At 39.3% G+C, this 17,126-nt stretch overlaps 1 protein-coding gene across 2 annotated transcripts in view; it reads right to left on the reverse strand.

The window, feature by feature from the left end:
* Positions 1-17,126, reverse strand: part of PCSK5 (proprotein convertase subtilisin/kexin type 5) — a 251,843-nt gene that overhangs the window by 166,572 nt on the left and 68,145 nt on the right. For both annotated transcript variants that reach the window (XM_035558486.2, XM_035558488.2), the window contains exons 4-5: positions 11,581-11,724; positions 9,243-9,319 (exon numbers count right to left, since the gene is read on the reverse strand). In XM_035558486.2, the coding sequence (XP_035414379.1) occupies positions 9,243-9,319; positions 11,581-11,724 (221 nt within the window). The remainder of the gene's footprint in view (positions 1-9,242; positions 9,320-11,580; positions 11,725-17,126) is intronic.

The raw sequence follows: 17,126 nt of genomic DNA on the forward strand, positions 1-17,126 counted from the left end.
ACTGCTCCTGACTGAGCTGACTATTGTGAAGTTAGCTGGCAAAACCAATTACCATACACACAATACAGATTCACTCTTCAACTTTCTCTAATAACTATAATGTGAAAAGGGGACAACATAAAGAAATGTGGTTTTGCTCTCAAATTCTGCTTGGTTGTAGACCTCTAATGTGCAAATGCATGCAACCTGAAACTTTTAGTGATTTTAGTGAATCAAAACTTGTCTACCGGACTCTCACCTCCAAAGTTTAAAACCTCAAAATCTAGACACATACTTAGAGGAAATACCAACTCCAGGAAAAAGACCTTCTGTAAAACAAAAGAAAACATAACACATCAAAAAAATCCATTTCTAACTCTTTGTAAAATTCAGAAAAGAGAGCATCAGAAATACAATAAATATGAAAGCTTATATCCTTCCTATTGTTGACTTTGAAATGAAATGGAAGACCTGACTCATTGCTATCAATTATTTAAATACAAGAAGTGGAAGGAATTGCATAATGATTCAGAATGTCATTTTATTTGTGAGCTCGTTGTCTGGTACTTCAATAATTAGAAACAGGAAAAAGGCTTTCCTGTAGAGTCGTGGTTGAACTTTTGAGATCACGAGAGTCTTACACATTCTGAAAAGGAACAGCACTGCTCTTCAAACACCAGTTATGTGATGAGAAATACCACTCAGCAACCTATACCAATGAAAAAGGATTAATATTTTCTTCTGTGAACAGTTGGCATTCCCATTGAACTTTGATTTTTGTTAAAAAACCTGGTTTAGATTAAAAGAAAAATGGGAATTCATTTATACAACATTTTTCATTTAAGGAAAGTAAGTTTTCTCCAGAAAGTTTTCAGATGTGCATCAAGTTTCTCAGTCCTCATCTGAGGAAAACAAAGGATGCATGAAGATTACCTCTCAAGTATGGCCATCTAAATGACAGGACTGTTCATTTCGTAACAGCATACAGGGACTCCAAACAACAGTTAGAACAGGAAGGGAAGAAAAATGTGCTCCAAATGAATCTGTAAAGTAAGCCTACTTAAGCACAGCATGATTCTGCAAGCTGAGTGTTAAGACAATGTTTACCTCACTTATTCCTACAATTACTACACTGGGACCTTTAACAATGGCAACTGGCAAGCAACACAGATCTAATATCTCATGATCTTCATGCTGCATGATGCCCCTAGGCATTTGGTTGGGTCACTAGATCATAATTAACTTGGAGGCTAGCTGATGAATCACAACCACTTCTCCTTGTAAAATTTGTCAAATCTCACTATAAGCTGACACGGATTGAACTCTACTTCATCATTAACATCTGCTGAAATTGGAGTGCAATAGTATATTGGTCATAAGGGTAGTGAGTTTAAAACCAAAACATGATGTAGCAGGACTGCAAGCTCTGACTGTAGCTTCTATACCATCAGCCTCTGTATTGGTTTCACAAATGAATACTTCACCAATTCATGGGAAAAAAAAAATAAAAAATCTGCACTTTCCTGAAAATCCTGACTGATATCCATTAAATAAGCAGTGACAGTGCATATTTAGATACTAGATACCTGACACTTAGTCACTGGTACTTGAAACTCCCACCAAGATTTCCTGCCCCAGCTGGACGCACAGAAGTCTACGGGGCCCAATGGGATTCCTCCCAGAGCTGGCTGATGTCATCGTGGAAACTCCCTCAATTATTTTTCAATGGTCTTGGGAATCTGGGGAGGTCCCAGTTGCCTGGAAGCTGGCAAATTTCCAATTTTCAAGAAGAGCAAGAAAGAAGACCCTGGTAATTAAAGGTCTGTCAGTCTCACTTCAACGCCTTGTAAAATTATGGAGAGAATTATTCTGGGAGCTACTGAAAAACACCTGAAGTACAATGGAATCATTGGTCATAGCCAACACAGGTTCACGAAAGAAAGGTCCTGCTTAATGAACTTAATTTCTTTTTATGACAAGGTCATCCAGCCTACTTGACCACGGGAAGTGAGCTGATGCAATCTTTCTGGATTTCAGCAAAGTGTATGATACTGTTTCTCACAGTATCCTTCTGGACAAAATATGCATCATACAGCTAGACGAACGCATAATATGATGGCTATGAAAAATTGGCTGATGGGTTGGCCTCAAAGGGTTAGAGTTAATGGGGATACATCAGGCTGATTGCCACTCACTAGTGAAGTTCTGCAGGGCTCCATTTTGGGGCCAGTTGTCTTTAATGTGAGACTTAGCTCCCAGCCAACCTCAAACTTGTGCAAGACTTGCAGGTTCTTCACCAAGACGGGTGGTCAGGCACCGGGACAAGCTTCCCAGGGCAGTGGTCACAGCATCAAGCCTGTGGGCCTTCAAGAGGCGTTTGGACAACACCCTCAGACATGGTTTGATTTTTGGGTAGACCTGTGTGGAGCCAGAAGTTGGACTTGATGATCCTTGTAGGTCTCTTCCTACTCAGGATATTCTATGACTCTGCGATTCTGTGGGCAGTACCACATTACCATGTGGTAATACTCTAAATCACCTCCTTTTTGAGGAAGATTTATCTGTTATCAGTGATGCTTTGCTGTAACTGGACAGAAGACATTCTGCCAGATGATACTATCATGAATTCTTTGGGTTTTAAGCCTCTAGAGGCTGCGTGAGAAAGTCTAGTTGAAGAATCACAGTACACAAAAACAGCAGACTGGAGTTTCTCTCTGAAATCCTCAGCCCTATCCTGAGAGATGATGCATTGTTCCAAATTATCCAGAGTTCAGCCTCTTTGCACACCTTAAACACTGGGTTTTCCAGGCCTTACCTGTAGGTGTGAACCTTGGTTCACACTGAACTGCAGTTCAGTGCTTGAAAGACTTGAGCAGGCACAAGCGAAAAAAAAAACAGTGACTAGTCTAAGTCTTTGCTGAAGTCTCTTCTGTTGTTGTGACTAGTCATTCGACAGCGGCCTTATTTTATTTTATTTTTTTCACACAAAAAATTGAGCACAAGACGGTGCAGCAGTGCTTCTCAGTACCACTTAGTTTCCCCTCTTTCCCCATGCTTTGACTTCAACACATGGTACAGTCAGTGCAAAACAATAGTAACAGCTGCATACTGGCAATCAGTGTATAAACCGTACAGACAGGTACCCCCACTTGTCAGCACCCTTTGCTATTACACTGCTATGATAGGAACCTTTTTTGAGATGATCTTTCCAACCAACAGTGAGAGACGTCAGGCTCCCCATGTTTGACTGTGCTCTTCAGACACCTGCTCTGAAGAGTGTCACAGCAATCAATGAAGCTTTTTACTTCTACTTTATTGACCATCCAGGGGACAACAGAAGCTGATCTGCCTGTCTAATATCTAGTGTCCTTTCTGACTAAATGACTTAGGATGTACTACAGGTCTTTCACATAAGCAGCTGGTATAAACTATCAGCTTGCCACTGCTGGAATAAAATTAAGCCTTTGGCATTTTATTGAGCAACTACATTCATTGATGTGACTGGCAGAAGAAAGTAGTAATGAATTGGAATGGATGTATTGGTCTGCCACTGAAAAACAATGTCAATATGCTGGAACAAGCAGGACTGAAACTCATTAATTTTTTGCTATTGTGAGGTAAGATGTAAAGCTGTCTGCATACTGCAAAGTTTAGAGAATAGTACATCAGGTAAATCAAGGAGTAGCTTGTGTTTCTTATAATTTTTGAACAGCAAAAATTGCTGTCTCCCAGTGTCTTATACTCTTTAAAAAATCATTGAGAAGGTTATTTAAACATGTTATTTATGTAATGGGCTCCACTGCTGAAAAATGCTGAAGAGGCATTCAAAAGACTGACTCAGTGAATCCAGAACAGAAATGACAGCTTACTTTTACTCTTTCTTACCTAAGTTTAATACAAACTGCATCAAAGCCAACTGGTATTATTTACTGGAGTTTTTAAAAAAGTCCTGTTTTAGAAAGTCCTGTTAGTAGAGCAAGACCTAAGCTCTAAAATATCAGCATGAGAAATTTCTCATGAAAAACACTTTTTTTTTTTTTTTTGGTCAAAATAAAGCATTTTAATGCTATGAAGACTTCTGTTTTCTTTCTGTAGCTGCAGAGTGGGCATTCTACAATTTCAGTGAGCCCATCTGCTTTCTGTTCAAGGACCTGTGACTAGCAATGTGCAGTGTTTATTTTTTTTTAACATAGGTGTTTAAAGGTAATGGTGGGATAACAGAAAAAGAATTAAGCAGCAGTACTCAGCAGTAAACCAAAACAAGACACTTTGCATAGCAGAAATGACTTCATCCACAGCTGACTGCTGTCTCTAGCCTCTGAGCAAAAGGAAGTTCTAGTATAGGCCTGTACCATTTACAAGCTTCATGATTTGCTGCCAATTTGTAGAAACCAAAGTAAACTTCTGGCAGTACTCCTACATACCATAGTAGTTAAAGAAACTATCGTCCCACCCTGATTTTGACTACAAGCCTTGAAAGATTAATCTAATGTTTCTTTCTAGCCTCCTATTCTCTTTAGCTAATAGAAGATTTAACTTAAAACTTAAAACTTAAAAAAAAAAAAAAAAAAAAAACATTTTGGAAAGTGCCACTCTGGTTATCAACAGTCTCTTCATAAAGCCTCAGTTATTTTTTTCTCATTCCATTTTCCTCACTAATAAGCCTTGGCAACAGAAAGCATTCACTACTAATTAAAAGTGAAAAGCTAGCAAACAGACCCAGTACCTCAATGCGTACAGCTCCGTGCAATGCTGCCCAGAGACACCTGCTTATTCTTTACAGAACTTTTTACTCTATCATTCCATCCCTTAAAGTTGGGTTACAAAATGAAACAGAATAAACTAGACCATTTCATGATATGATAGTGCATTTGTATGTCCCCACCTTTACTGGAAGACACAAATGTCCATTACGCAATGTTATTCAGTTGCTATAGCAGGAGGCAGGAATCAACTGAATTGATCCTGCACATTGCAAAGTCTTTGCAAAGTATGGCTTTCAGAATGCTCCCTGGTTGTGGTTACCTCAACTTCCAGGCACAACTTGAGATACCTAGTGCCAAATGACCACATACACTGGATAAGCAGAATTCCTGTCCTGATATCTAAATAGACACCTAAAAATATAGACAGGCACCTATCAGGGCTTTTCATTGCCTATGTAGATATTTAATTCTTGCTGGGTTCAGTGGGAATTAGGGAAGGATCAACAGATCCACAAGCTGAAGGTAATTAGGTGCTGCTTTCCAGGCTAAGTGTATCTGATAATTAGAAATACTGAGTCTCTAAGCAGTTAGGCAGCCAAGTAACCTTATACTGAAAGCATGTTCTATGTCACCTCTGTGTCCAGCAGCGGATTCTACACTGACACCCGTGGGTCCTGAAAAGGCTGATGAAGTGCAGTGTCTGCCCTCCCACCATCACATCTCACCTCAGAACCTAGGGTCTAAGTGCTTTCACCTGAGACGTAGGGTCAGAAAATTCAAATCCTTCATTCCTAGGAGAAATAATCTGCCCAGTGTTATTTTACATATAAAACTCTAACAACAATACAGAAAGCAGCCTTTCTTCTCTGGATATGCTTTGTAAAAAAAAAGTGATGGCTTTGGTACTTAGCTAAATGAAAAGATTCATCTGTGACTCCCCGCTGGAGATCATGTCACTCCTTGCAGTGCCAAAGATGGTGAATCCCTGAAAAGGCACCTGAACTGGGAGACCTCTGAGTGCACCCTCACCATATTTCAGCTCTGGGGACACGAGCATCATCACGTAGATGAGCCAGGGTGAGTCCCCAGAGTGTGTTTGTACGGGATGAGGCCAGCAGTGGAGAGGGATGTGCTGTGATGCAAACTGGCAACTCAGCTGAGTGCCAGACTGACTGTCACATCTTTTCTCAAAACTCCTTGGAGGCTACTGCCAGCAACTGCCCACCCATCACAGTCAGTTCTGTGGACAACAGTTGTAGCTGTTTGGGGCATTGTCATGCTGTCATCTTATCTCAGTAAACCTGGCCTTTACAGTGAGAGGTTCAGGCCATGCTTCATTTTCCCCATTTGTGCCTGTCTAGTTCTCCTCCGACCTCAGGCTGAGCTGAATGAGGTACCTGCTTGACCTGCCTGAAAATGAAATTTGTTGTTGCTAGCACAATTTTCATCTTGATTAGTTCCTTACTCTAGAGAACTACATGATGATTTGGGAAAGAGAGGAGGAATGAACGAACACGAAGTAAGGAGTAGAGGTCACCAGCCAATTGAGGTGACCATGTAGCCACAGTTTTGCTCTTCCAGCATCTTTGTATGGGTCCATAATTCAGACAACCAGTTCACAGCTAGGGATGATGCTGAAGTGGTCAGCCACACAAATTAGTTGTTGCAGCAAAATGAGTCACAATGCCTACAGGCCCTGTGCTGCAAACAGTTTACAGTCTTATGTTCATACTCTATTTTAAGGTGACTCACATGCTTAAAAACCTTGCTGGCAGTCCTCAGACTTATCATACACCAAAACAAAGATTTCTTTTATTACCTACCAAAACATTTATAGCACATTTGCTGATTCTGATTCTAACTTTTTGACACCAAAGACAGGCCACTCTAAGGCTAAAATAATAACAGCACATGAAATTCCTCAATTAAAAAAAAAAAAAAAAAAGCTTTTGAAAGAGCAAGAATTTATAGACTTTTTTATTAATTCCTCTGTTTCAATGAATGTGCATCTTCAGGATATGTCCTAAAAACTTCGATGTAGCATGAGCATTTTCATTACAAGCATCTGGTTCTGAAATCTTTGGTTTGTCACTAACTTAACTGAGTCAATACAGCTACTGGGTCTTTCTACCATTTGTTCTACATCAGTGTTTTCTTCCTTGCATAAACTTAAACTAGTCTACACATGCAGAATGTTTACACATTTCAAAGCAAAGGGTGTTACTGAATTTATCTATATATTCTCTCATGGTACTCTTGCTTCAGGAGATTTCTAGTGAAGAAGAGGCAGATACGATTCAGTAAACTGAGACTCTGTATGAAAATAGGACGAGAAAGATATGCCTAAGGGGCAAAAGGGGAAGAAACAGTTCTTGCATGTACTTGTTTCTACACAAAAATATTTGGCAATAAGCAAACAGCATCAAATAAGAACAACTGAATAAGAACAGATGCTGATTGCAGTCCCAAATAAATAAACTATTATTACTATTCAGATTAATACCAACATAATATTTTTTATGCTAAACAGGATTTCTAGTCATGTATATATGTATATTTATTTAAATGTTTTTTAAAGAGTTAGATCCTCACATATTTCATATCTCAGCCTATCAGAAAGGATCAGGCTGACTAACCAAGCAAGTATTCAGCAGAATTTGCCTTAGTTTTCATAATTATTTCATATAATGAAAGTAGCTATGACAGGTCCTTGAGACTCACTGTAAGATGAGTGCATGTATATGTAACTGGCAGCTATGCGTAATAGGCTCCTGTTGTTCAGCATGTTTATATATTTTCCCTCCTATATTGACCAGAAGAGCAATCTCCCATCAAAATGTGGTCCAGGGTTGCTCCAGTTGCTTCCTCCAGTCAAGCCAAGGCTAAGTTTTCTGTTGACTCCCAGTGAGTTAGCTCACACCTGCTGTATTCTTCTGGAAAAAGTTTGTGGGATTGCAGGGGAAAAGAAAAACAAAAACAAACAAAAACAAAACAAAACGAAACAAAATGTATGCAAAAGCATTTGACTTCTGTAAAGAACAAAGTTTCACCTCTTGTATTCTCTCTTCTGTAGGCAGGTAATATTAAATGCTTTCCACAATAAAGAACCCCCAGACCTCAAGAAAACAATATGCACAGACAGCATGCTGACTACTAGAATCCCCTTCCTCTAATACATGCAATTCCACAGAAAGGTATTTCTTTATGCCAAGTTGTCATGGCTTTGGTTGTGACAGCAGTAATTTTCTTCACAGAGGCTTGTTTGATACTGTGTTTTGGATTTTTGATGAAAATGGTGCTAACACACTGATGTTTTCAGTTGTTGCAGAGCAGTGCTTGCACAGAGTCAAACATTTTTCTGCTTCTCGTGCTGCCTTGCCACCGAAGAGACTGGGAATGCAACAGGAGGTGGAAGGGGACACAGCCAGGACAGCTGGCCCAGACTGACCACAGGGATATCCCATATCATATGACATCATGCTCATTAATAAAAGATGGGTTAAAGAAGAAGGAAAGGGGGGGCATTGGGAGTGATGGCGTTTGTCTTCCCAAGAAGCCATTATGCATGCTGAGCCCTGTTTTCTTGGATGTGGCTGAACACCTGTCTGTCAATGAAGCAGCAAATGAATTCCTTGTTTGACTTTGCCTGTGTGCTTGGCTTTTGATTTGCCTAGTGAACTATCTTCATCCCAACCCATGAGTTCTCTCACTTTTACCTTTCCAATTCTCTCCCCCATCCCACCCTGAGAGAGTGAGGAAGCAGCTGTGTGGTACTGACTTGCCTGCTGGGTGAAATCACAGCACAAGTACCTAGTAAAACAACTTTACCAACTGCACTCAGAAATACCTATGGGGTCAGAATGGTGGCCCCCTTCCTGAGCTCAGGTCTCCCTGTGAGTTTGTCCCCAAGACTTCACAATAGAACATCCAAAGAGCAGAGCTAGAGTGACAAATACCAGGAAGTGCTCTGAAGGAGAAACATATCACTCATGCAGATATATTCAGCCAGTCACATGACACAGATATCATAACTAGGCAGAATTGCTGTTCCTGGGTTTATATGGTTTCTAGCAAACTTCTATGTGTAAAATCTCCATGAGGTTAAGACTGAAAATATTAGAAAATGTTAGAAAGTTAAATCACCATTAACTTTTCTTTTTCTTCTTCAAAACACAAAGTCTATGAAGTTCAAGGAAGTCAGAAGCCAAGACAGTTGTCACACTTAACAACCTGCCAATAACTCACTGAAGTAGTATCTAAGAAAGGTAAGAGTCACCACCTTATATTCTGCATCCCAAAGGGACTGAAAATGGTTCATTTCACACACCCAGAACTCTCAGACTAATTTTTATGTGGTTTTGGATTGCTCCAAATGCATTCAAAGAGTAAGTGTCATGCAGTGTGCATAGAAGGGACATAAATACATATTTCACAAAGATTTAAATACAAATCATGCTGCCTTATGAGGATTCAAGTTTTCCCGGCTTTCACAGCAGAACTTGTATGCTCTACTGGAGGAACTAGATTGAAAGTGTCATGAGTGTCATAGCGCCTTACTTGTTCTCGTTGCTGGCATCATATCGAGGCATAGGGTCAAAATCATTTCCATTGACATCAAAACTGGCCTGCGAATCCTGTAGCCAACAGGAGAAATAAAACCAGTTTCTCATTAATTAGTCATTGAGTCATGTAGCCTATACATTCTTCAGCAGGTTTCTACAAGAGAGTAATTAGGTTAACTAACATTCCTGTGGTTTTATGATGATTGCATTTTCTTAGGAAAGGATTATATATTTAATAATTATGGGATTTACAGATTTTATTTAATCTTTGGAAAAGGGAAGAGAATAATGAATGCTCTGAAAAGCCATAGTTAATTGCATAGAGGAAACAGAAAGTTCTGTTTCATTAAACCAAAAAATTACATTCCTTCTAAGAAACTTTTGGAACTTAAGAGAGTTCATTTTCAAAACTGGGATTTCGTTAAACGTTTCAAGATTCAAGAAAAGTTATCTGCAGGATGATGACTGAATTTCCAGTCAGTTTCAGGAAACAATATAATTTTCTTAAGCATATTGTTAAAAAAATACAGCTTGAAATGCAACATACATTGAATTCCTATTTGTTTGGGAGTGTAACTGTTTCGAATATATTTCTACTTCAAATACATATCTACTTCAAATTTTACCAAGATTCTTACAGCTGAAAATAGTTTATAGAGTAAATAGCTGATGGTTTGTATGGCTTCCATTAATCCATGTGGTAGCATGCAGTGTGTTGACATGGCAAGCAGTTCTTTTTAATCTCTTCTTTTTTCAAAACCAGTTACCACATCCACCTCAAATATTCCTTTTTTGCAGCCACACCAGCAATAATCTGACATATAGAAGGCATTTGTCATCAAACAAGCAATGCGTACTGCTTTGGGGGAATTCCTTCTTGGCATGAGGAAAAAGAGAGGAGGTGGTAAGGGAATAAATGGCTGCTTTAAATTCAGTGGAAGGACAGTACTGGGATGAAGTGACAATCTGGGTCATTCAATGAGGGGGTAAAATATTTGGTTTGTTTAAATAACTTTAAAGATTAAAGGGAAAGATGTGGCATGCATTAGGATCAATCACATACTGACAAATAGGGCAACAGCCTGTCACTTCTATTTATGCAGTCCTCATGTATTTCAGATCTGAGTTCCACGTGCAGCATGGGGAAGGATATGGATGTAAGTGTGGCTAATTTAAAATAAATGGCTTTAAACTGTGGACAAGACTGTAACTTTTGATGGGTTATTAATGATATTATTGTTGCCTTCATGTCTTAAATGTTTTGTCAAGATGGTATGCTACCTGGAAAAAAGCCTGTGTTGAGAGTTTTTTTACAAGGCCTATGACCCTAACAGGACTAAAGGTATATGCATGCCTTGTGCTGGTCATCTTCACTGGTTATACTCAACACATCTGTATTTGTTTGTTTCCTTATCTTGTGTGAATATTCAGCTCACACACGTCATTTCAGAGAAATAATAAGGTTGCCAAGGTCTTGTGCTTTTGGGTAATGCCTATTCCTGAAACTCAGGAAAAATCACCCCAGCAAAGCATGGTTCTGACACTCTGAGCAGCTTTAAGCTCAGAGACAAACACAAGAAGTCACCCGCTAGAAAAGCAGCTTCTCTTCACATTATGCAGTCCTTCCAAGGTATATTAAAACAATCATTTAAACATGATGAACCACAAGCAAAAAGAAACCTTCTGAGGGGACATGAAATACCAGACATGGTAAACAAAGGACACAGATCTCCTGATCTCCTCTTATTGCAAACTGGGAAGGGGCTCACTGGAGTTTAGAGAGACTTATTATAAAGACCACAAAATATTCTACACCTCTTTTTAATTGAGTTATAACCTTTGCCTTTAATATTATTTCCAGCAATAAGATAATTAGCTTTAAAAATAAACACATAGAACAATACATCTAACATTACAGCCTTCGAGACAAGAGCTACTGTCTTGCTAGCTAAATGTATTTGTCGAAAACAGACTTCAGCTGCTCACATTAACTGAAAAGCGGGATATTTCCATTCCTTAAGTTCTGAAAGTGTGAAGATATTAAGTAAAATAATTATGGAGAAGAGGAAAAAATATCTGTTTATTGGTCCCAGTTCTTCAGAAATGCAGGACTCAGCTACATGAGGCATCTAGATATTAAAGACATTCTGGCTGAATATAGTCTTAACTAAAAGAATACAGATTACCAAAATCCATCTATTTTCCTTCCAATTTGAGGAAACCCTTGTATGAATCTTCTTCCTTCCCTCCTCCCTCCCTCCATGTTTCTAGGGGCAGCAAATTTATTGCACTATAATAATGCAGCAGCAAATCAGACTCTAGCAAACACTCACATAATTCTGCATCAAGTCTGGATGGTTTCTTTCAATGCCGTCATCCAAGATGGTGACCACAACATTTTTTCCAGTGTAACCTCTCTTCCAAGCACCTACTATATTCATATCTGATTGGCAATGATGGGTGTTATCACTGCAGTGCTGTGGAGAGAAGAGGAGATAAAAATGTTGGATGTTGCAGATTAGTGAGCAGTATGGGGTTGAGATATTATCCTACTTACATCAACATTATCATTTAAATTAGCACAAGCATATTGATTTGAATAGCAACTATACAAGATCAACACCTTCATTTAGAAAGAAATGAATAATTAAAAAAGAAACGTCAAATTGTATGAAAATTGTTTGACCTGTTATTTTTTTCTTCTCAGATTACTTTTCATGCTAAGCAATAGAAAAAGGAAGCAACCAACCGCAATAAACCACTAGGATCTGTGTATAAAATAAAATGACTATTCCTGACTGTTAAGTGCCCTTATTTGAAATGTACATTTGAATTATTTGAATTTTTTCAGAAAAACAAACCATATGTGGATAAAAGGAGACAAAAGCCTGTACAGAAATGGCCACGAAAACAAGTACTGCTTTTTGGACCTTATGTGCTGCATAATTTCTTGACAGAATGTCTGGAAAGTAATCCTGATTCAATTCTATCTACAAAAGAAGGTTTTTGGCAGGTTTTGTGCAGTATCAGCAGGAGATGAGCAGCAGTTAAGAACCTGTAACCAAAAAAGTGAAAAACTTGCAGCTGAAGGTGTCTGAAGAATTGCAGATAGTTAGACGGAGAGCAGTTTGTGATACAGCTTTCAGTGCGTCCACGTCTGGAGAAAAGAAAAGTTTAGGGTACTTTAAAACCAAAAGCCTCTTCTTTCCTTGACACAAATACACACAGATCACATGAAGAGATCTGGCGTGCCATGGCAGTGAGACGGGTGTCCACGGGTGTCCATCTGCCCCACCAGCAGCTCTGGCCCACAGGCAGAGCTGTCCCTGGTGAAGCAGGCCCATCAGCTCCCCTTCCTGTAGCCCCTTCCAGGCTCAGGCAGAGCAATGGGCACAAATAAGAGGGGAAAAGCAAAGGGTGGGAGGAAGGAAGGAAAACAGAGACTGACCCTGAAACTTGTATCGTAGCAACAGCATCCATGCGAGTGTGCTTGGCACTCACTCCCTGCTCCATGGCCTTGTGCTCTCATCTCAGCCTGACATTTTGGCGCCCCACAAATCGTAAGCAGTATGAACACATCCAGGGGGATGCACTTCACCTTGAGCTGGCCCAACCCTTTCCTCCTGAACATGAACGCACTACAGGCTAACATGCAAACTGACATCAGGTTGCTATCACATCCTACTTTTCCTCCTTTGTCTCCCTTTTCCTCCCTCCCCCTGCACTTTCATAAAAAAACATTGGATTTAAGAGTGGTCGTTTGCTGTTACTAAATCAAAACTGCATTATTAGGTACTATATACACATACATACAGCATACAGTCTCCCTTGCCGTCTTTTTCTTGCGCATGCAAACATCCACCTGCCTGCCTGCCTGTCTATCTGTCTATCCATCCACACACAAAGGCACTTGAAGACTTTCAGGGCCCTGTTCCAAGGAATGTACAGGCCTGGCTTAATGCTTTTGTTCTGTGTACTGCTTGGAAACGTTCACACTGCTGGATTTATGGAATTAACTACAGTCTAAACTTGCCATCTGTACACTGAATGTAACAGTTGTACACGTCGGCCTTTCTAATGTACAAACAGCAACATCAAAAGCATGTGATGTTTCCAGGTGCCTTTGTGCTTTTAAAAAGTGTTACTGAATTAAACGTCAGAAAATGCCCACAAAACTGGTATCATTATTCACAATTTATTGGTGTGAAGACAAGGAGACAAAAAGTGGAAGCACCTGCTCCCAGCCACAGAGCAAACCCAGGAGAGAATGGCAATGTGCAATCAGGATTCCTGGCCCTGGCCTCCAGTCAAAGTAACTGGGACACTACTTTGCACCTTCATCCCCTTCTCTGAAATTTCAAATGATCCTTTGGATGCTATGCTGCTCACTTTGTCCTCTCTTCATGGGGGATAATCTTGTTGTTTTGCTTCCCAGCCAGTCAAACCAGGCAGGATGAGCAAGCAAATGCTTTTTAATCCTGAAAGGGATGCTGGCTCTCTGAAAGCATGCTGGCTCTCCACCAGAAGATGACTACTTCTTCCATTAATGCTGTTGGCATGGCCTGTTGCCCTCACTTACCTCTCCTGAACTGCTGTTTGTGGTGGTGGCAGAAAGGAGTTAATTCACCAGCTGCTTTGCCACACACATGCAAGCAAACACAATGAAAGAGACATTGCTCACTTTACCGTGTGCTCTGTTAGCGTGCGAGAGATGTACCAGATCAAACTGATATTCAAACTACCTTGCTCTGCTCCAAGACTGGGCAGAAAGGTAGTCTAAACAAAATCTTCCTGCATAAAAAAAAATTCCAGGGGTAAAGCAGGCATGAATGTGTGTGCCCACATAAAACTTTGGATCACAGCATACGTGACATACAGACAGAGAATACAAAGGCAGTGGAGATCCATCCAACTGGGAGTAGTTCAATAGCAGATGAGGTGTTCAGTTCTTACTGTTAATATATGTTACTTATTCTCAAGTCTTATTAATAATAGCACTTTTTTTTTTCCTTTCAGCTCTGTTCCTCACTGTTCTTTCTGCTTTTTCCTACTATTTTATCTATGCTTTTCTCTCCTTGTTCCTAGCTCTATTCTTCTCTGCCAATACTATCTTTTGCCAATTAATTTTTAGTTTTGTTTGATTCAACATCTGATTTCAGCTTCCCAAATTGTGCATTACCACTGTATTAGGATTAATCTGACTGTGCACATTTCTCTCAAAGCAGTCAGAAGATTTGGCTTTTATCAGGAACATTTCACATTTTAGAGAGCAATTACTCTTCCAATACTATGTAATATGGTAGAGATACACCGTTTCACATGGAATACCCTCTAACATGCTATTACTTGGTTTCACTTGCACTCTTTCCTGTCACTTTAAATTCCTCTTTCCTTCAAAAACATTTCTTGTAAGGGATTTTCCACTATTGAGTTCCATTCTATTATTTTTTTTAACCATGTGCTGCTTCTTTACACCTATCCAACTTACATTGTCAGCTGCTTACCAGAGAGCTGTTTTTAAAAGGATTTGGAAGCACTGTTTCAATTTATAGTGTTAGCCAAATAAAAAAGAATAAAATAACAGTCATGATAATAAAAATTATGTGATTCACAGAGATTGGATTTTATATCAGTGGGCATTTATTGAATTTTCTAGCTCATTGTCAATTTTTTCCTGTTCTCTCTTTTCAGAGTTAAAAACAAACCTTGTCATGTTAATGTACAAAAGTTGTGGGTTTGCAAGGTTTCTATTAGATCTTTTAATCTTTGAACTGTTGTTATTTAATTTTGAAAGGAATAGTATAAACCGCACTTGGAATATGGAATTATGGAATAAATTTGTCTATGGAATTTCCCCCTACTCCCAGCAGATCAAGTAATTCAGAAATTTCCTGCATTGGTACCATGACTAGACAACTGCAGTAAACCAGCATCATTTCAACATATGTTGGTTTCATCTATTGCCTGGAGGATACCATCAAAATGAATAAACAACCTCTCACCCACTTACACAGAGTAATTTGACTGAGATTTTTAAAAGGCTCTCAGAGGATGGTGTTTTTCTTTAGACTGTTTAATTGGAAAATGTTAATGATGCTACCGTTGGTATTTAATAGAATCAGTCTGCAAGGGTGAAAGATGGTTGAAGGACACATAGGAAGGGAAAGAGTTCTAGCAAAGAAAATGTCAGATTTGGAAAATTTCTTATACTTGAAATTCAATTACTTTGAGTGTAAAAAGACAAAATAATCACTTAGGCATCTTTGGACAGACAATTTGAAAGCCTGCCTCTGCAATTAACAAGCAGACAAAACATTAGAAAGTTTTCTGTTTTGACGTATTATATTCCAATCATTTGCACAGTGCTTTCAATGTTAGACATGTGCTTGGATTCTCTTAACTATTTTGTGAATTTATGTCTGAAAACTAGCTTGTAGTCGTTATCATTATTTTAACATTTCCTGTGTGCTGCACTAATTTTGGTGGGCTTGGTGTATGCAGTTAGGGATCAATAGCAAAACGGAAAATGGAAAATTAAGAATCATATTAATGGCCAAAACCTTTTGGAATTCCAGAACTTGAAATCAAATTAAAAAAACAGTGACTACGAAATTCTGCTCTCTCTTTTGCCATGCCTATAAAAACAGTGTAGAAATAGAAATATTTAATCCTGTGACATGAAGTCTTTCAGAAAAGACTTACTGTGTCCTCTGTAAGTCTTCAGAAGGTACATTACTTTGATTTCCTACAGTTTTTGAGTTGCCAGGACTTTTTTGGACAAAAAAATATATATATCAATATATTCATATATGCTTATCAATATAGTAGGGGGAACATAAACACAAAATGATAAGCAGAATAAGACAATTTTCAGGACCAATTGTGAGCTGGCAGGTCTTGGATCTAATTTAGTGGCACATTAAATATGCTTCTGATCCCAGGAAAGGTCTGAAATACTAGTCTCTAGTGAGAGATTAGGAAATATAGACCCTTTCTGTATTTAAAAAGTTAATAAATAAGTAAGAGAATAGGATAATGTCCTGGTTTCAGGTAGGACAGAGTTAATTTTCCTCCTAGTAGCTGGCAGGGTGTTATGTTTTGGATTAGAATGAGAAGAGCGCTGATAACATGCTGATGTTTTAATTGTTGCAGAGCAGTGCTTACACCAAGCCAAGGACTTTTCAGCTTCTCGCTCTGTCCTGCTAGCGAGCAGGCTAGGGATGCAGCAGGAGCTGGGAGGGGACAGACCCAGGACAGCTGATCCAAACTGGCCAAAGGGGTATTCCATACCATCTGACGTCATGCTGAACAATATATATAGGGGTGGCTAGCCGGGGTGGGGGGCTGGCTGCTCGGGGATAGGCTGGGCATCGGTCAACGGGTGGTGAGCAATTGCATTGTGCATCACTTATTTCATACACATTATTACTATTAATACTATTATTATTATTATTATTATTGTTATTATTTTTCCTGTCTTAATAAACTATCTTTATCTCAACTCACAGGCTTCACTTTCCCGTTTCTCTCCCCCATCCCGGAGAGGGAGGGTGGAGGGTGAGCGAACGGCTGTGCGGTGTTTGGCTGCCAGCCGGGCTAAACCACAACAGATAAGAATAGTAAATAAGATTAAATGAGCATAGTAAAGGAATAAGTAAGTAAAAGAACAGAATTTCTATTCTAATCTTGTTAGAATAGAAATTAAGAGGTCTTTGGTGCAGACATAAACAGACTCTGCAGACTATGACCATGCTGTCTGCATCAACAACCCAGTGATGTCAGCCACAAACCTGTGGAGAGGACATGGAGAGGACAGAGAAGTTTCCCAGGATCTCACATAGAGGAGGAAGGACAGTCAAGTGCCTATGCATTTACCTTG

This window comes from Cygnus atratus, chromosome Z (genome assembly GCF_013377495.2).
Source record: "Cygnus atratus isolate AKBS03 ecotype Queensland, Australia chromosome Z, CAtr_DNAZoo_HiC_assembly, whole genome shotgun sequence".
NCBI lineage: Eukaryota > Metazoa > Chordata > Aves > Anseriformes > Anatidae > Cygnus > Cygnus atratus.